Source organism: Palaemon carinicauda, chromosome 22 (assembly GCF_036898095.1).
Source record: "Palaemon carinicauda isolate YSFRI2023 chromosome 22, ASM3689809v2, whole genome shotgun sequence".
In the NCBI taxonomy this organism is placed as follows: Eukaryota; Metazoa; Arthropoda; class Malacostraca; order Decapoda; family Palaemonidae; genus Palaemon; species Palaemon carinicauda.
Window position 1 is genome coordinate 16,058,243 of NC_090746.1, and position 21,084 is coordinate 16,079,326.

The 21,084-nt window shown below is 39.7% G+C and overlaps 1 protein-coding gene across 3 annotated transcripts in view; it reads right to left on the reverse strand.

The window, feature by feature from the left end:
• ps (RNA-binding protein Nova-1-like protein passilla) overlaps window positions 1–21,084 on the reverse strand; it is a 100,289-nt gene that overhangs the window by 767 nt on the left and 78,438 nt on the right. For 2 of the 3 annotated variants that reach the window (XM_068345989.1, XM_068345988.1), the window contains exon 6: window positions 18,230–20,929. In XM_068345989.1, coding sequence (XP_068202090.1) covers window positions 20,049–20,929 — 881 coding nt within the window. In that variant the 3' untranslated portion in view covers window positions 18,230–20,048. Of the gene's footprint in view, window positions 1–17,501; window positions 17,652–18,229; window positions 20,930–21,084 lie in introns of those variants that run through there. The other variant, XR_011039404.1, reaches the window with a different exon arrangement.

Here is a 21,084-nt window from a genome sequence, read left to right on the forward strand (position 1 = left end):
TACCGTATTAGGTTTACAAAAAGCCTAAAATGTTCAAGAATAAAAAACAGAAGAGACCAAAAAGGAAAGTCCTGTTCTAGTCGGTAAGCAGGTCTTAAAAAAAAGAATATTTCTGCTCTTGTGATAAATACTAAGTCATATACCCTTAGTAGAGACCATAAGCTTATAATACATACATTGATTGTACAGCATTACAAAAGAAGGTCAGACATCTTTGACAGATACTTTGTTCCTTTAGGAATATGTTTGGAATATTAAGTCAAAGACTGGATATAAAGGTAGGTGATAAGAAAAAGCTGTAAGAAAACCTAAAAACTCAGAAGGAAATACATGGAAACTTAGAATTGATGAGAAGTTCAGACAGAAAGAAGAGTACAAAAAAAATGCCGTGCTCATTTTGTCCAAACACGGGAAAAAGTGTAAAGGAAAATGCTCACATATGGATTGTCTAAATGTCGACATTAATTGTAAACACTTTTATACTCATCAGATGGCAAACAGGGGGTGGGGGGGATGTTAAACTTGCATAATCTACTTACACATTGACCTTCCCAACTATAGGCAGATTCATTTGATAGGGTCATAATAGTTTGGGTTCCTCCATATTAATAGCTCTTTTACATAAGTGTCTTCTATCAGTTTATGGTTGGTAGAAGTGTATAAAGTATTTACATTCAAATATTACTCAGGTATATCTTCTGTTAAGGGCAACGAATAACTATAAACAATCAGTGTCTCCACATAAAAAACACAATACATAAGGAATATAGTATACAAGTTCTCAGATGTGGTGCTACTGATCCTGCCATTTGTATGGAATGCTGTGGCTCACCAGGTCAAAACTGGACTTACATACCGTACTCTTCTCCTAGCTGGACATGTCATACAAGTACAGTATCTGAAACCTAAAGAACCTCTTGTCTGGAGCGTTGCAGTTGCCTTTTCAAAGTGATGTGTGCTGCTTGACACTGCTCCAGAACAAAAATGGATAATACAGCACTAATTTTCCAGACTATATTGCTGCTATTAAGGGTTTCAAGGTTAGTTGGTGATTTATTTTTTTATTTTTTTTATTCAAAGTCTTTGTATCTTTTCTTGGGGTTGCCATGTCTTTGGCAGCTTTGTTTTAGTTTTCTACTTGATTTTATTTAGCTGTTTGTTAAGTAGTACATAAATTAGGAGACCAAGCCAAAGTACAGTAGTTGGGGTTTGATTTGCAGGGCATCGTTTGTTCCTGAATGTGTGTGGAATCTTATCTTTCCCAGTAAGAGTCATAATTTTCTGCAAACAGAAAATATGAAAATGTTCATGTTTCTTATGACAGGCCTCTACAGTAGAGATGAGATATCATACACATAGCTTTAAATACTTGAATTTTGGTGGCCAGCCTCAGGCGTTTGTTTTGAAAAGCCCCGATAGTCAGTCTGCCAAAAGCATCAACTGGTTATAGTGTTGGAGTTCTCATCAAACCAGTCTGCCTGAAAGCATTTAGAGTAGTTAATTGTTACCTCAGCAGTTTATATTGTACCTATTTGCAGAACTTCGCCAACTCAATGTATGGATCTTCCTAGGCGTGTCGGTTAGGAAAGAGGCCTTGGGCAATATGAGTGGGAAAAGGACCTCTTTATTTCCTTCTTTTCCAGTACAGCACAGATCACTTTCTCAAGGTGTGGCCTGCATATAGATTGAAGGATCAACGATGTTCAAAACAATTTAACAATATCTGGGTGAAATACCAACACAAGAAATACCTTAGTAAAGTTAGAACATACACATTTTTATCAACCATACTCTACAAGAAGACACTTATAAAAAACAAAATAAAGAGAGAGTAAAGAACTTCACTCAGATGATAACATTCATGGAAATTAAAATCAATAGAATGTGGATGTCATATTAGATCCCATACAATCTATATTCAATTTCATATCAACCTCAACATATAAGCTATTAAACCCCTGGACCTTCTAACTCCTAATGCAATACACTAATAAAAAACTTAAAATACTGTATAGAATTAATTCCATAAATGCAAATGCACAATACATTTCAGTATTTTACAGTAGCTAAAATGATTGAACCTTGAAAGTTGGAGGAGCAAAATAAAGTCCCTACCCCAGCCAATATTTACAAGGTACAATACAGCGATTACTGACTTGGTGACCTATTGTGGGAAAATTTTCTAAATATAAATAGTCTGGACACTTGGAAAATCATAAGTGGTGAGATGGATGGATAGGAAGTAGGTACTTCTATGGACAGACCAAGGACTGGAGCCAAGAATAACAATGTACTATTGGTCTGTCAAAAATACTACAAAGGTATGGAGTGAAGTTCAAACTATTTGCAGATAACACACAATTTTATTTCATAAATGATATAGAAAACACTACTGAAACTCTAAACCGAATCCTTGCTAGTGTTAGGGAATGGATGACAATCAAACATGACAAATTCGGAGATAATTTGTATTTTTCCGTAACTAATAGAAACCTGTAGTTATTTATGTGGAATATGCTTTCGGCAAAGCTGGAAGGTAGCCATTACATCTAAAGTGCAAGGTGGCAACACTACCTAACCACTAAAAGTGGGTAGGTAAGGGGTGGCCCAGCCACCTATATCTACTCACGGTTCAATGAACCACGCCACTTTTTGATTGCAGGCACACTTACTGGGGGACATGTGATGGAGGGCCAATTTATATAAATAACAATAGGTTTGTATTAGTTACGTAAAAATACAAATCTCCGAATGTCACTTGTTTCCATACTAACAACCCTTATTTTTATGTGGAAGACTTAGGAAGGAGGTAAGTTCAACTACTTGCTTAGTCATTGACCTGGGTTTACCTCGTACAGTATTAGACTGTAATCGAGGGAAACCTTGCCACCTCACTTATCAATACAAGTGAGTATGATAGTGGCCTGAGCAACTTAAGTAGTTGTGCGAGATATCATAAGAACGTCTAGGTAAGAATGTTCCTGGTTTAAATAGGAACCCAATACATAAAAAGAAGTTTCCCAAGGCCTACCTCGCAGGAGGCGTTGGGGACGTATACAAGTATACAAAAATAAACTATACTTCGTTACACAAGGGAAGTGATTATTACCTGCAGAGGTTGAAGCCAACTTGCAAAGGGACACTTGGCGCTGTTCCCCAAAGGAGGGGAAGATGATGAAAGTAAAAGAGCCAGGCATACTTTCATTCTCCCCAGTCTTACCCCGGATAGCCAATGCCTTCAACCTTCTGCTACTTGGTCAACAAGGTGCTCGAGGAATCATTAAACCACTCGTTGTGTCACCACCACAGGAGTGATAGAGAAACCGTATCGGGTCTTCTGTGGGTCACGTCTTGTAGATAGGGTGAGGTGAAGATTAGACACGTATCCACCCTATCGATGGCACAGTTTGTGTCACAAAGGAGCTGCTTGAAAACATTATGGACAGATTCTGCCCTAAAACATTCTGAGCTCTGGGTTATCTCTATGAGGAGGAGGAAAGGGATTCTGTGTCTGGTATAGGACCTGTGTCCCCGTGACGAACGCGATCCTTACAACCTCCTTTGATCTTCATATGGTTAGCGAGGCGTGCTGAACCTAAGGAGCAAGCTCTTTCATTGTTTTCCTGAGGCATGGCCTCAATATAATCACTGGCTTGAAAAAAGGATAAACAATGACGAGTATATGACCCAGTGGGTCCCAGTCAGTAATTGGAGTCTAATGCACTAACTTCGGCCATTCAGGGTCAGCGAAACGTGCTTTACCCTTGTGGTTAGGTAATCACCCTCCTAAAGTTGTGTCCTCAAGTAATTACCTGTGTTACAGCCTTGATTACAAAACGGCAGGTTCCCAGTTGGAGAGCTTTAGCTCGAGGTTCAAGCTGCCCGGAACAAAATAAGACGTTACTTGGTTTCTTGCCGTGCGCGAGACGTTGAGGGAGACCCATAGCGTACGTCTCTCTTTTGGTCGAGTGTCACACTGGGAAAGACCTGTCTTCAAGATTAGGGGAAGACCTGCAGTTTAGAGCCACCCGTCCCGTAGGAGACTGTATTACCTCACTATGGGTAATCAGTTCAAACTCTATGGAGAGCAACGATTAAAGGAGATGCTCAGTGGACAGGCAAAGGTCTTCTGTTGCCTAAGCCGAAGAGGGTGATTCCCATCATTGGCTATTTGAGTGCATGACTAGAGTAGCACTCTTAAGAGGAAAAACAGACATCAAACCACCCTCACCACAGGGTATCTAGTCGGAAGGAAGTCCGTAATGGGTTCTCCTGAGTCGTAGACATGCCACTGCATATGACCTGTCTTTTCGGCATGACGAGTCTTGCCGACGAGGCTAGACCGAAGCGGTAGTCAAGTCCCTTAATGAGACCAGTTTGACTATAAATCTGCACGAAGTTGGGAGAAGCCATCTATTCCTTTCTTGGATAAAATTGCTCGTAAAAGGGAATCCAACAGGAGGCAACAGCCCTTCTCCTGCAAAAAAAATCAATGCTTGTATTAATATTCACTCCACTTCCCGAAGGAAGCCCTCTACAACAGATTCTCTGAGTTAGACTCATGCAGAAGGGGGTGGATTCTATAAAATCCAAACCCGTGGACAGGATAGTCCGAAGGGAAGACCACATAGGAGCAGTAAGTGTTTTCCCGCGAACAGGAAACCGACGAATAACTGTCATCCTCGCACTTTCACGAAGGAAGGTGTCTACTAAGGGATTATGAGACGGTATCATTTGTGCTCTGATCATAGTCCTAAGGGCATAAGGACGTGTATGTGGCGCCCCCCCCCCCCCTTTTCTTTGATGCCTCTATAGGAAGCGTCAAATCCAGATGAGATCTACTCCTTGGGAGAGATTCTTGTCAGGCTGTCTTTTAACTAGGACCATTACTTGCAAAGGTCTTGTAGAGAACCAAGGGACGCACAATCCCTAGTGCTGAAGGACCCGAGAACCGGCTAGTCCTTCAGAGGTCGCATACGACGGGGACTGACACAGTCTTGTCGGACCTGCAAAAGTTTCTATAGGGTGATGACACAGTCTACGGATATCCGTATGGGATATTACCTTCGAGTCGTTCCTTCAATTACTCAAATTTATAGATTGAGGTAAATGGAAGATGTCTCGCAGGAGTTCAAAACTCTAAAATCAGTTAGTAGGCTGAGCTCTTCAAGATGAGGGCTGATCCTATATAGGATGCTAACTGATTGATCACAAAACCTTTCCTAGCATGACAAGGTTTGAAGGTCAAGCTCATCTCACGATAAGACTTAAAAGTAGAGACTTCTGACCGACGAAGTTCAGCGGTATCCCGGTGTCGGTCGTCTTCCTATGAGATCAGATGTTCCAATCATGAGGAAGATGATAGAGACTGCTTACCATTTCTGAAGGAAGATGGAAGATACAAGATAGTATCCTTGTAGATAAAGTCTGGACTCTCTTTCCTGGGCGAAAAAGACATGAGCCGTTTATTTCGAGCTCTTGGAGGGGTTCTCCCATGAGGAGAGAATATATTCTTTCCCAACCATTCCGGTCTAAGGAAGAGCTCCGATTACAGGGCCTGCAATAAAAGCAGATGGAGGTTGAATGTGTTTCCGCTAAGGTCCGAGGGCATAAAAGCCAGCACAGATCGGGAGAAGACAAATTTTCAATAACCTCTTATTCTCGTCAGTCACTTATCCAGGGCCGCCCAGAATCATGGCAAGTAAATTGATATTACTGTCACTTAGAGAGCATTGAATTTCATTCTCTAAAAGGGAGAGAATGGCGGTAACCTCATGAGGTTGTCTCTCCCGGCAGATTCAAAGGATCTGCCGCCCATACCACTTCCGAGATCCGATTTGCTTCTGGAGACTGTCTAACTAAACTAGCGTTGTTCCTATTCAAACAAAGTCGGCTCATGAACAGCCCCATATTAGTGGGACAACAAGGGAGAAGGTAGCAACAGAAGCAGCAACCTTTTCCCCGAGGCAGTTTGCTCGGTCTTCCTGTAGTATGAACGAAGTTTAGATGAAAGACACATGTTCGCGGGAGATGAATTCCCACAAGTGTGCCGGATTAAATGCCTAAATCTGGCAACCTTGAAGCGGATCCCTCTGATTCCACCAACAGCGAGAAAACTTCGGGAAACGAAGAAGCCCTGTTTGTGATAAACGAACAAGAATTCAAAGTGAAGGGCACTGAGCCTTGCGCTAGCGTATTATCCCCATCATCGAAGAAAGGTGTAGTCTTAGGTTCCCAGAAGGAAAAACCCATAATTTCATCAACTCTGCAGGGTCTAACAAAGTAGTATAAGGTCATGAGTGAGGAGATACGATCTATGCAAACTAGGAGAGAGTGCTCTCTTCAGCCTAGAATGGAGCAGGCTGATAGTGATCACTAGTCTCTGACCAGTGAAAGTCAAGCCAGCAAAAAAGCAAGTGAATACAACGAGGTATCGTCGTGTAAGGTAAAGAATGACTAACTGTAGAACATAAAAAACAGCGAACGGTGCTATTAATAAGCAACCAGGAATCGTTGAAAAATGGCCTTTGGTAGCTGACACAGGAGATATGGAAAATCCGAGATCTACCGAATCGGTCGGGATCGTTTCGCTTGAGACTGTGCTCATGATCATGAGCACCTCGTTCTACGTCTTGAACACCTCGTGCGAGCTTGTGAGTGTCCCATTCCTGAGTGTGAACGTCTCCCACGTAAGCGCCTTGCACGAGAGCATGAGCATCTTGCACAAGAGCGAGAGCGTCTTTCTCGTAAGTATGAGTGTCACCCACAAGAGCTTCTTGCTCATGAGAGCGAGCACCTAGCACAAGAGCATGAGCGTCTCGAACGAGAGCACAAATGTATCGCATGAGAGCACAAGCGTCCTGCAAGTGTCTCACTCGTGAGCATGAGCGTCTTGCACGAAACTGTGAGCATCTCGCACGAAAGCATGAGCATTTGATACGAAAGCACGAACATCTTGCTCGTGAGCGTGTCCATCTAGCTCATGATTTTGACGCGAGTGTCTCGCTCACGATTGTGAGTGTCTGGCTCGCAATTGTAAGTGTCTGGCTCGCAATTGGAAGTGTCTGGCTCGCAATTGTAAGTGTCTGGCTCGCGATCGTAAGTGTCTGGCTCGCTGATCGTAAACGTCTAGAGCTTGTGCGTGTCTAGATCCTGATCTTAAGCATCTAGCTCGTGATCATGAGCGTGTAGCTCGTGATCGTGAGCACGTAGCTCGTGATTGTGAGCGTGTATCTCGTGATCGTGAGCGTGTGGCTCGTGATCATGAGCGTGTGGCTCGTGATCGCGTAGCTTGTAATAAGCGTGTAGCTCATGATCATGAGTGTGTGGCTCGAGATCGTGAGTGTTTCACTCATGATCGTAAGAATTTATTTCATAATCATGAGCGTCACCTTGTGGTTTAGTATCTGGCTTGTACCTGTTATCATGAGCGTCTAACTCATGCACGTGATCGTGAGCATCTAGTTCGTGATCGTGAGCGTGAGTGCGACTGTAAACGTAAGCATGAATGCGATCTTGAGCACCTTGTTCGTTATCGTGACCAAAAGAGTCGTGCTCGCGGTCACGAGCATCTAGCTCATGACTGTAAGTGTGTAACTCACTCTCGTGAGTGATCGCAAGCGAGATACGCGAGTGTCTTCAAGGGTTGTAGAGTCTAGTGTCACAATCGTGGTCACGAGCGTTTCACTCATGATCGAGAGTGTAACTCATGATCGCGAGCGTGAGCGTCTCACTTATGATCATGAGCGTCCTCAAGGGTTGTGTCAAGACTAGTGTCGCAATCGTGGTCACGAGCGTCTCGCTCGTGATTGTGAGTGTCTAACTCACGACCTTGAGCGTGAGTGTGCTCAAGGTTAGTGTAGAGACTCTCCCTCGGAAGGGGAATTTCTCACATCTGGAGGCGAACCTCCGAGTAGCACTCAGTTTCCCTTCAATGAGCTCTATCTCAAATTGAATGTTAACAAAATGTGTTGCTTGAGAAAAAATCAAGGCTTGTTTCTGAGTTCTCCTCGAAGGGATTTCCCGAAAGGAATCCTGCCGGAGTAATCCCCCGAAGGGGAAACCGAATAGATGTTCGTCCTTAAAAAGAACGTCAAGATCTTGATAACCTACGATCTCATGATCATTGCGATATTTGATCGTCACAAAAGACGCCTTAATGGGTGTCTAACATCGGAATATCGCTAACGACATCCTGACCGACCAGGAAGACGAGGTGATGAGTCTCACCCTTACAATCGTTGAACAAAATAAATTCTGAACTCATTATTGGATTGTCACGAACGGTATCCTGACCGATCAAGAAGACGAGGTGATGAGTCTCGTCCCTGCGATCATTGAACAGAATAAATTCTGACCTCATTATTGGACTGTCGCAAACGATATCCTGACCAGGAAGACAAGGTGATGAGTCTAACCCTGCGATTATTAAGGAGAAAATAGTCTGTCGATCCGGCAATTGACGAGCAAGCCGTGGATTGACGATTGTCCGTAGTCTTGGAATCCTCAATAGACAGAAGTTGCATACGCAGGCTGAAACATTGCCTGTTGGGAGACGACGAGACCAGCAGAAGGTGAGATGACTCCTCGTCAGCAAGTCTACGGAAGGGCAAACGGGATGTAGACCTCGTAGACAGCAAAGACGTCAACAGCAGCTACAGCCACTGACTTTGCACCCCAATGACATCTACAAGCCCTGAAGAAAAAAAAAAAAAGAAAAAAAAGAATTGAAAATTCATCCCCTCCAAGGGGAAGAAAAAACCCTAACCCACAGAAAGGAGAGGTTACCCCCAAGAGCAGCCATCAGCGCAGAGGAATCCTTCCGATAACTTCGACATCTGATAACTGCCTTATACTCTGTAATGGATCGTCAGGTGATTGTGAGCGTATAATAAAAACACAGTTATATCTGTAAAGAAAAAGAATGTGTAAAGCAAGAGTTATAATTGGCTAAGCCTTGAAGGGAGAGAGAGAGAAGAGACGTCCCCTCTCCACCAGCCAAAAAACAAAAAGTGACGTGGTTCATTGAACTGTGAGTAGATATAGGTGGCTGGGTAGCCCACAGCCAACCCTTACCTACCCACTGTTAGTGGTTAGGTAGGGTTGCCACCTCGCACTTTATATCTAATGGCTACCTTCCAGCTCCGCCGAAAGCAATTTCCACATAAATAACGAAACGTTTGTTAGTATAGGAACAAAACTAAAATTAACTGAAAATAAAACTGATTTTATGGTGGTTGTTAAGAAAACCAGTGGCATAAGAAACTTGGGTGATATTCAATAAACATAAATAACAACTCTGCCCTGATATCTAGTAAAGTTCGTGATCTAGGCATATCTCTTGACTGTAGCTAGTCTTTCAATGCTCAAATAAATAATGTAGTAAAAACAGCAGGTTATCATCTTAGAAACATTCCTTTCATAAGGAAGTACCTGGATAAACATTTTGAAAAGAAACTTGTAATAAACTTTGTTATTACCAGGATTGACTACTGTAACTCCATCTAAAACAATTTACCAAAAGTACAACTTACTCTTTGTCGAGAGTTAATGTGGGTAAGAGTAATGTTATGAGATGTACGAGAAGGGAAGGTGGTGCAAGGTTGAATGTCATGTTGAATGGAGAGTTACTTGAGGAGGTGGATCAGTTTAAGTACTTGGGGTCTGTTGTTGCAGCAAATGGTGGAGTGGAAGCAGATGTACGTCAGAGAGTGAATGAAGGTTGCAAAGTGTTGGGGGCAGTTACGGGAGTAGTAAAAAATAGAGGGTTGGGCATGAATGTAAAGAGAGTTCTATATGAGAAAGTGATTGTACCAACTGTGATGTATGGATCGGAGTTGTGGGGAATGAAAGTGATGGAGAGACAGAAATTGAATGTGTTTGAGATTAAGTGTCTAAGGAGTATGGCTGGTGTATCTCGAATAGATAGGGTTAGGAACGAAGTGGTGAGAGTGAGAACGGGTGTAAGAAATGAGTTAGCGGCTAGAGTGGATATGAATGTGTTGAGGTGGTTTGGCCATGTTGAGAGAATGGAAAATGGCTGTCTGCTAAAGAAGGTGATGAATGCAAGAGTTGATGGGAGAAGTACAAGAGGAAGGCCAAGGTTTGGGTGGATGGATGGAGTGAAGGAAGCTCTGGGTGATAGGAGGATAGATGTGAGAGAGGCAAGAGAGCGTGCTAGAAATAGGAATGAATGGCGAGCGATTGTGACGCAGTTCCGGTAAGCCCTGCTGCTTCCTCCGATGCCTTAGATGACCGCGAAGGTAGCAGCAGTAGGGGATTCAGCATTATGAAGATTCATCTGTGGTAGATAATGTGGGAGGGTGGGCTGTGGCACCCTAGCAGTACCAGCTGAACTTGGTTGAGTCCCTTGTTAGGCAGGGAGGAACGTAGAGAGTAGAGGTCCCCATTTTGTTTTGTTTCATTTGTTGATGTCAGCTACCCCCCAAAATTGGGGGAAGTGCCTTGGTATATGTATGTATAATCATTGACTACGTTGAAAATTTAAGGCAGAATAAAAACTTAAAAAACATTAGTGGCTTCACAGAAACTCGGAGCAAAGTAATCTCATTCAGTAGATCAAAAGCTAATAACTGGGCCATGAACAACTTTTCACACTCCTGTACAGTACTTAGAATATTTATTTTTACTCAAGAGTGCTATACTGTACACATCCACGACATATGGCTGGCAGTGGCCTTCTTCCTTCTGTGGAATCGTTTAATCATACGACAGGTATAGAAAAAAAAAAAAATACTAGACGTAAAAAAAGTTTCCATGAAATGCAAAAGGAAATCTTTTATTCTCTTTTATTTGTAACGATTTTTATAATGTGAATTTGTTTTATCGATCTTTTATTCAAATCTATTTACTATATACCTTAATAAGCTCTTGGATACACAGCTTAAAAAATGTTTTGGTAATTTTTTCTGTGAACAGCAGTACAGGGCATGAATTTCTTTTCTTGTCTAAAAATAAATTTCTATTGGTTTTGGCCAATAGTATAGAAAATTCAACCACTGGGATAAAAACTTTTAATGGGTTCATTGCTAAAATAAAATGTGCTACCAAAGTAGTAACCTGAACTCGCTTGCTCTAATCCGTATATATTCTAGAGAAAATAAATTCAAACCGGTGCTCTTACTTATCTTTCTGTGCAACCATTAGCTTCCAGTAGAGCACAGAAAATGGATATGTTCTTAACATACGAATACATGCTAATAGTCAGAGATGGTCTAGGTATAGATAGTGGTAGTCACCAAAGTTCTAGAAATGAGCAACATGAAGATGCTGGCACATAAGCAAATGCTTCAATTCGGATAAAGACGACCATATGATGAATACAAACATCAGGCAACCCAAGATAACCACAGGTAGTGTCTGGTCTTACCTGGACTGAAGAGACTACTGGATTTTGTGTGCGTACTTGAACATGGCTTTTCATCTTTCTTATTCACCAATACATGATATATAAAATTAAGTGGTCTATCATTGTATGGACGGTGTCAAAAATTTAATTTAGTAATCTTTTAATGTAAAATTTAACAAAAGGAAGATACTTCCAACTGTTCAAATGCTTCCAATTCATTAACATTTACAGCCATCATAAGCCTGCTCTGAATATATTTCAGAACTTAGCATAGCAACATTACTTTAAAACAGAAACTTCCCATGTACACTTTCAAAATACTTATCCACTAAATTGGTAAAATCAAATTTAATGTTATTTTTCTAGTAGTTAATTATTTTATAAATATTTTTCCTTAGCCCATACAGCTGGTTGACTTCTACCAAGAAATCAAAACTCTTATGCTGTTTTACGAATGTTATAACGCTTGCCCACAAACACATCAACCACAGTGCTTCGGATTTACTTCTGCACATGGGATGAAAGACAGCAAATGAAAAATATCAAGATGACAAAGGGAAATTGCATCAATGCAACCTACTTGGTCATACAGTAAATCCTAACAAGCTCCTTACCACAAATATCTATTCAAAGCAATGCAGAATCACCTTCAATTCACAGTTTAAACCATATGACAATAATAAAACTATTTGCCTTTAACAGATATACTGTGTTTGAAATACCCTTTAACTTGGATCCATATACTGGTACCTCTGACTTCCATAAATGGCATCATGTTGCAAAAGCAGTTATTCTTTTAAGTGATATTTCAAAACTTCTCAATCACTTTTCAAGAATAGTATTAAATGCATGTGCAACCTTTAAATCAAAATTTATAAGATGTTACTTATATATGACAAAAACAAATTTTAGTTTGATAATCATCAATGAACATTAACATGCATTTCATTTCCCAGAGTTATTTTTCCATACAAACCATTACAGTACTTATAATTAGACCTCGTCTATAAACTTCACTACTTCTGGACACTTCATCGTTGAAACCAAAGCAGGCTTAGGTTTATAGACACTTAAAGAATGGCAGAAATATAAACTAGCAATCAATCCAATGCACAAATTAAGACAAGTTATCTAGAAATCAGCAGCTAATAGAAAGAAGAAAAGTAGGTGGATATTCAGTAAAAATCCTTCAGCAGGTCTCCTACCATCACAAATGAGTTAACAGCTTTCTTCAAGTAGTAAACTTTTTCAGCGGTGAGATGGCTCAAAAGATGACCCGTTTAATATGAAGGAGTTAGTACCTGTACGAAGCAATGTGTTATAGAATAAGAGGACCCTCAACAAAACTGGCCGTCTGATTTCACGTTACCCTGTAGTCCAACTCAATCACTCATTAACAGGAGGACCAGGAAAAATTTCATCAAACAATTACCATTATTTGGAACCTGAATCCTTGAAACGCTAATAACGTTTCCACAGTATTAATTGGAAAAGTGTTACAAACTGATTCAAATCTGTATTCCCACCCAGAAAAAATCAGCTCTGGAATGATTACATATTTCAAAATATGAAACACTTGAATTACCAACAATATGGTAAACTTCAAAACCAACAATACTTATCACCTGAAGATCACTATAGGCTATACAACAAATACTTCCAAAGGCATTTCCATAATAAATATAGCAATAATAACCAAGTCAATTTCAAAACGTGAAGAAAATAAAATTTTGCAACGGATCAACTGGAAAAAAGTTAACAGACAAAAGAATAGGAGCAGACCCAAGAGCATTTACAAGAAAGGTTACAGGGGACCAGATGCAGGGCAAAACAACACATCTCTTATTTAGAGGCAGAAAAGGTAAATGTACTTTGCGATGAGGAGCAGGAGTTAGCATGAACAATGTAAAACACAAGAGTAATATCAATGGGATTTAAAAAATCTACCATAATCTTTCCGAACAGAAAAGCATGACCTAAACTGCCTAGCAGACACAGTATTCCCAAGAAAAACTACAGTACATGTACCTATATCATGTTTACGTCTCTTCATATGTAGCATTCGTAGGCCATTGTTGAGAAACAGATGGACAGGAAACCCAATTTGTAGCTGGACCTTGGGTATATGAGAGAGAGTAGATGGGCACACCAAGGCTTTGTAACTTTCAAGGTATATTCAACTCTAAGGGGCATAAATCAGACCTTGGGGAAGGCCAATATACAGTACATTGATTTGTGGTAGCTAAATCACCTACCAAATTTATTCAATTACTGAAATCTGGCTGCCAAGGACATTGAACCTCATGGAGGATCCAGAGAGGGAGACTGTAAATGAGGTGGGAACAGATTTATTAGATTCATAATTCAGGCCATATGGCACAGCATTGGGACAAGGTACGCCATTCAATGGAGAGCACCAACTGGGGTAAAACTAGACATTTACGCTTTGAGGTAAAAGTGAAAAAAAGTTGAAAAGCAAGATGGAAGAGAGGGGCTTAGGGGACTTTTTAAACCCCTTTAGTCTATAAGACTGGTGCACTACCCCCACCAGAGGGAGGAAATAAGAGTGAGAAAACATTATTGATCAAGGGTGTGAGAAGGAACTAACACCAAAGCCTCTGTTAGATAGACCAATAAAAGCAGCTTTATTACAGGGACTCTTAGCCATCTGTAGAGTTTTGCCGTCTCCTTTTGTCACATAGCTTTATATTTAACAAAGGAGGTCAGCTCAGTCAGAAACCCTTCTACATTTCATGGACATTTTTTTCATTAAGCAAACCTGACCCTTATAGTATGTGCATTATGAATTCTGGTCAAGTTGAATGGAATTACTATACCTCACCTTAGGACATGATGGCACATCTTGAGAAAATCAATAAACAATGAACAAACTAATATCCCATTGGGTAGACCCTAAAAACACATTCACAAACGTTGAGCTCACCAGATTACGTGTCAATTGCACCACAACAAGAAGTAATCAAGATTTGAAAACAAGCTAACTTAGCAGTAGAAACAATATCATGGAGCTGACCAATCAAGGAGTAATGAGTTTTCCATGTTTTTGGTCCTAAACACTTACTTGACGTATATTGTACAGTACAGCATTCGAATATTGGGGAAGATTAATTGAAGAATGTAAATTTGATAGCATAAAGATTTAACAATTACCATCTAAATTTTAGAGTAGCAACAGATACAAAAGTACTTGAAATTAAAAAAAATTACTGTAGAAGATGAAACCTATATTTCAGCATTACCTCTGTAATTACTATTGTAAATGTCTGGGAAAACCTACCAAACCTACATGAGAACACTAAATCTCAAGATTGATTTTGACAAAAGTGTGCAAAACATTTATATCTCAGATTGGGAAAAAGTACTCGATTGGATTACAAATTTCAAGTATTTAGGATCAACAGTTGCAGAGGATGGTGATCTGGGGGCAGAAATAAACCACAGAATACAAGCAGGATGGAAGAATTGGGAAAAAGTGTGTGGAGTACTATGTGACAGGAAAATAAGGGTCAAGTTGAAAGGTAAAGTACACAGGACAGTTGTCAGACCGGCAATGATGTATGGAGCGGAGACGTGGGCAATAAAGAAGACAGAAGAGAATATGGATGTGGCAGAGATGAGAATGTTGAGATGGATGTGTGGGGTGACAAGAAGAGATATGATATGGAATGAGGTAATTAGGGGTACCACAGGAGTTAGAAAACTATCGGATAAGATTCAAAAAAGTACACTGAGGTGGTATGGTCATGTCATGAGATGAGATGAACAGTAAATTGGGAGGAGAGTGATGGAAATGGAGGTAAAGGGAACGAGAAGGAAAGGGAGACCAAAGCGAAGGTGGATGGACTGTATCAAGGATGACCTTTGATCAAAGGGATTAACCGGTGATGAAGTGTGGGACAGAGGTAAATGGAGAAAGCTGACCAGAAATATCGACCCCATATAGAAGTGGGAAAAGATGTAGACAAAGAAGAAGTAGTAGTATGTACTTGGGATAACACTACTGTATTACTAGTTCATATAAAACATCAAAAACTATAAGAAAACAATAAATTACACATCACTGCAAAACTAAAAAGGAGTGGGAGAAATTTATACGAGGTAAAAAGATCGCAAAACGCATTGGCTAGGTAACACAAGAGATAAAAATATGATCATAAATAGCAGAGAAAGAAAAAAGTTTTAGTCAATGCAAATGCTTGTAATCAAATTGCCTATTATTTGAGGTGTCTAGGAGACATAAATACTGTAGACAAAAAAAAAAAAAAAAAAAAAAAAAAAAAAGACATTATTACTCTACTTCTCCATCAAGTATCCTAAAGAACAGTATTGTAAATAAAACAAAACCACACTTACTGTGATACCATAACACGGAATAAAGTATCAAAGGATTTGTGCAGACCACAAATAAGGGCTAATTGCAAGTAATAGGTTTTGGCAAAACAGTTCAGACTGCTTAAAAAATTATATAATCCATCAGTTACAAAAAAGTAACACTTCACAAATGCAAAAAAAAAAAAAATTGAACCAACAATATACCTTGCAAGGGAGATTTCATTGTTACCTCTTTAAGAATTATCCTTTGACTAGTCCTTTACATACTATGTGGAACTTTAAACCTTAACAGAAAACTGCAAATAAATAATCAATAGTTTGATTGGACTGAATAGTTTGCTTCTTTCAGTTTTAAACTGGGTTTACAGCTACTGAATTCTAGTTATTACTTAAAAAATTTCCATTTAAGCAACTTTCTTATTCTGCAGATGCCCCTGCAGTCATTGACATTTCCAACAATGGAAAAGAAAACCACTTATGAATCACTGCAGTTCATAAATCAGTAACTTCATATTCAATACAGGATAATTGACAATCTCATTACTTCAAAAACAAAGCCTGGTACCCTCCACTTTATACAACTATCTGTGAAACTAAGCAAATAATGCCTCCCAACATCAGAAAATTTCAAAACTAAAGTAATTGAAATATATCAATCAACTAATCTTAAATGCATATGAGAAGACAAGACCTCATTCTTGATATGACTACTTCACCAGCAAAATACTTAACCCTCAGATACCAAGAACAGTGTCAAACAAAAGGAATTTTTTTTCTAATTTGTACTACATATATCTAACTACTGACGTTTGAATTCTAGCACATCTCCTTAAAACAGATACAGAACATCTAGTAGTTAAATAGAGTAAAATCAAACAGGTAGAAATGTTGATTTGGAGTTTTTTCACACTTAGGATAAATTAGTACCAACGCATTCCAGTGATCTTTAAGTAATCAAACAAAGGCAATGCATTGTTAAATATCACAATATCATGTAAGACTCCAAAAGCAACAGTTCTAAGAGTAATCCCCCTTCACCAATTCCCATTCTCTAGGCAAGAATGAATTACCTAAACCTTACAGATATGGGATGAACAGCAAATTATGTTTTCAACATCCCTCTACAAGGTATTCTACCAAGTACCTAACCAAATTATCATAGTGCTCTTGGCCAAGCTAGAATACTGCTAGTTTTATATCAACAACATATTACAAAGTCAAAACCAACACTATGATACCATTACCTTTCCTTTTATACTTTAATATTTTACCTTTTATTCAAACAGACATTCACCCCTAACAACTATATTCCAATCTTGTACACAAATGCTATCTTACAAGACCTTTTAAACATATCAGTACTTTTATTCCTTTTATAATGCATGCAAACTCAATTCTATTCAACTAAACACATTTTCTCTTACCTGGTCATCTTTCCATAATTCCATTTCTCCTTGTTATCCACTTTCCCTTCTATAGTAAAAGTACAATACAGTACTAGCATGCTGAGATATGTACTATGTGCATAGGGCACTTCTGAACATTCATTACCAACAGACAAGCATATGACTAGGAAGGGATACTCCAAATACTGTATACTGAATGACTGATCCTCTGTTTAAGAATGAACTTTTTAGTGAAAATTGCAGCACAATATCTCCATCCTCCTCAATCCTCCACATGACACAGGATAAGGCAACAGGGCCTTCTAATATGCGCGTTGCCTATATCAAGACGAATGGGACATTAAGGGGGAGGAGTAGAGTCACCGATTCACTACCTGTGTGGAGGGGAGTGCCGAGCCTGCGTGGAGAGCCACCCCCACTCCTGCCGCCGACACCACCACCACAGCCAGGCACTGTCAGCTCTCCACACATAATACACCAGCTTACTCACCATCATCATTCATAACATTGGGGTCACCCATTATCTAGTTATGGAGATGGAAGAGAAAAGAAATAACAAACAACATTACTGAGGGGTATTGCAAATTGACATATCGGATGGTACAACTTTGAATATGTCTCATATATCAATATAAGCAAACAATTACTGCAGAATAGAAATAAAACTACATCTAATGAACAATGATCCCTCCCCTGCTAGAAAAATGTTGGTGAAGCGAATCAGCGGCACACAAGTGCCATTTCCTGAAAACTGTATAATGGAACCTCATGACTCTAGTCACTTTTCTTGTCACCAAAACTCCCTCATAAGGGGGAGGACATCTTACTCTACTAACTCTAAGGAACAGTCATTTTCTATAGATATATTTCTTTCACAGAAATTACCACAAAAAGGCAATCATAAAGTAAGCAGGCCGCAACAAACTGACTTAGTCATCTAGCGGTGTGCTTCCCAGTGTCATGAGGTGTAACTTCAGAATGTGGGATGAAGGATTGATTACCTGCGCCCTGAAGGTCACATCAGCCCATGGCTAGACATTCAGGGTGCTGGGATGTCAGTTTGGTGCGGTGAAACTGATAGGCTGATATGAAAAGTCATGGCTGCTAATGGATATATTTATTGCCAATTTTTACAAGATTTGTAGAGCTATGATTATTAATGAAAGATGCATGAGAAATGTTTCTGCCTATCCCCTGGTCCAGTAGAAATTTTGGAATCTACCACAATATCTGCTTGACTTATTTTAACACTTGGGGAAAACCTAATTCAAAAATATATATGTACTGTATATATATAAATTCAATTTTAGTACCAGGGAAAAATCAGCCTACATGCACACAATACACTTGACTTGCAAGTACCAAGACTAAGCAATTAAATTGGGTGCGTTAACTAGTGAAGGCTAACTAAGATGCCTTAGATCTTTCCCACCCTTCTGTTTTAACTTTACTGTACTGTACACTGTTACACTTCAAAATGAATATGCTCTATTACCCACCCAGGTACAACATTCTTACTAGAAGAGGGCCCTGAAACATCAGTATTTTTTTTGTAACGTAAATCTCATCATCTAAAAGCCAAACTTTTTTCCATTTTTCCTCTCACTTCTGTGAAGACTTGAAACAGTAAGAACCTCCCCAGTGTAGACTTCGTCCAGGCAGAAATCCTGGGATCAGCATTAATAAACTCAACATGAGTTAAAAGATGCCAAAATTCATACCTTACGATATGAACTGCCATGTGGGATGTTCTCTGACTGAAGACAGAAAGATGGTTATGAAACGGTTCGGTTGCCAGATCTGCTAACGCCAGGTCAACTTTCTATGCCCGAGCTTAAGATACAAATACTTAATGGGGATTATATAGCTGCACAATTGCTATTGAAAAAAAATTCTACGTTAATTCCAATGAGAATGTCAATACCTCTCAGAGACCTGTTGGATTAGCTTAGAAATACTACAATAAATAAAATTCAAAACATTTTTGATGACTGTTACAAGTTAATTAGGCACAGCAGGTCTGCCAAAAGAACTGATGGCCGAATAATAACGCTGGGAGCGAGGGTGTCAGCATCTTGCAAGAGCTTGATCCTCAACCTGTGTGAAAACTGGTGTGGCCCCAGGCAACATCCACATGGATTAAACTTAGTAATGAACATTTGCACAATGAAAAATGAGACTGATAAAAAAGAAAAATCAAGAATACTATTCATCAAACAGCTAATTATGATAATTTTTTTAAATATCTAAACAATAAACAAGTAATTATTACACACAACTGCCCTGTCATATACAGTACAATATAAACTGAAAAGCTCATATATTTCTTGGTAAAATAACAAAAATGTCAAAAACAAAAAAATGTAGTTGGTGACTGGGGAAATTCAAGATATTTAAAATGGTTATAAATGAGAGATTTGTAATGGTAATGCCTGATGAATGAGATGACACTTTGAACACAGGCCATTGTTGAAGAGAAAATGAAACAGCTGTGACCTAGTAAATGCAAGGTGCTTGTCAGTTGGGAGAAACATCAGATTGCTTCCACTGCAAACAGTCATAATAATAACGGGCTATTACCCGTAAAGTTAGATGCGCAAAGGATCCCGTAACCACTGAAAAGCACCTGAATTCGGATGACTTTATGGAGCTTGAATCCCTAAAATGTTTAATCATGAATTTATTTACTGATTTATTTATATACATACGTACATATATGTGACATATGTATGTATACACTTTGTATACATAAATATATACACATATAAAAATGAAAAAAACATCCAACACTACAATGGAACGAGGCAATGATGGTGTGCTTATGTTTCAAGCCCCTATACTAAGTCAATTTATTTATATTTTTTATGGGTGAGAGATAATGGTGGAAATGAGGTGGATAATGAATTATTATTTTCTATCTTTTAAGGCATGACCCCCATTATGGCATTTTGTCGGGCCCGCTTCCCCTCCTCATCAGATATACGCTGTTCAATGAGAAACTGCGCTGTTGAAATGCCAGAGGGGAGGCCAGTAATGGTCACGACCCGGTTTCTTGTACCGGGTACATAATTACCCTTCTTGGAGATTTGGATTGTTGTCCCAGAGATGTGTTGAATCTCCACCAGTGATTTCCCTCCAGGACCAAGGATTGCACCAACAATGTGCTCACCAACTTCAACATCAACCTTCTTGCTGCCATCAGGGGCACCAGGAGGAAGTTCCCCTGGTGATGGGCTCTTTCTCAAAGGGGTGCCAAGACCAAAGGAATTACTGTTCAAAGGTAGACTTCCCCCCATCTCAGTCGACTGTCGGCGAAAGGGATCAAAAGGTGGTTCGCTATTGAATCTATCCACTTGTCGTTGTGGTGAAGTTGGTCCCCCTAACCCTTGTCCAAGATTCAGCCCTGAGGCAACTGTTGTGCCTATAGGACCAAATGGACCATTATTCCCATTGCTCATGGAAGAACCATGGTACTCCCCTGGGTTACCAGAAGAATTAATATTACCAAGCATGGCATTACCTCCCATATTGCCTTGACCTTGGCCCTGACCTCCCTGTTGAGATGATGGACTCCCAAGACCTAGCCCCAGTCCAATGATGCCATAATTAATTAGTGTATTTATGGCACTACATACTTCAGCATTTGACTGATCTGCAAAACCGGAGGATCTTAAGATGGACCGGACATGCTCCAATAATTGGCCTGTAATGACTGGATTGCCAGCACCTCCATTTGGATAGGCAGAACTCAAGTTTAAGGTCAGGTTAACACCACCACCGAGGAGATTACCCAGTCCACTCACTGAAATAGAAAGGAAAGTAACATAAGTTACAAAAACTTGTGACAGACAAAAAATATGAAATCCAATAAGTTTTCTTAAATGGTAAATTTCAGGACACATCTTACATCTATAATACTTAATACACCTAGCATAAATGCAGGAGCATTTTCACAAA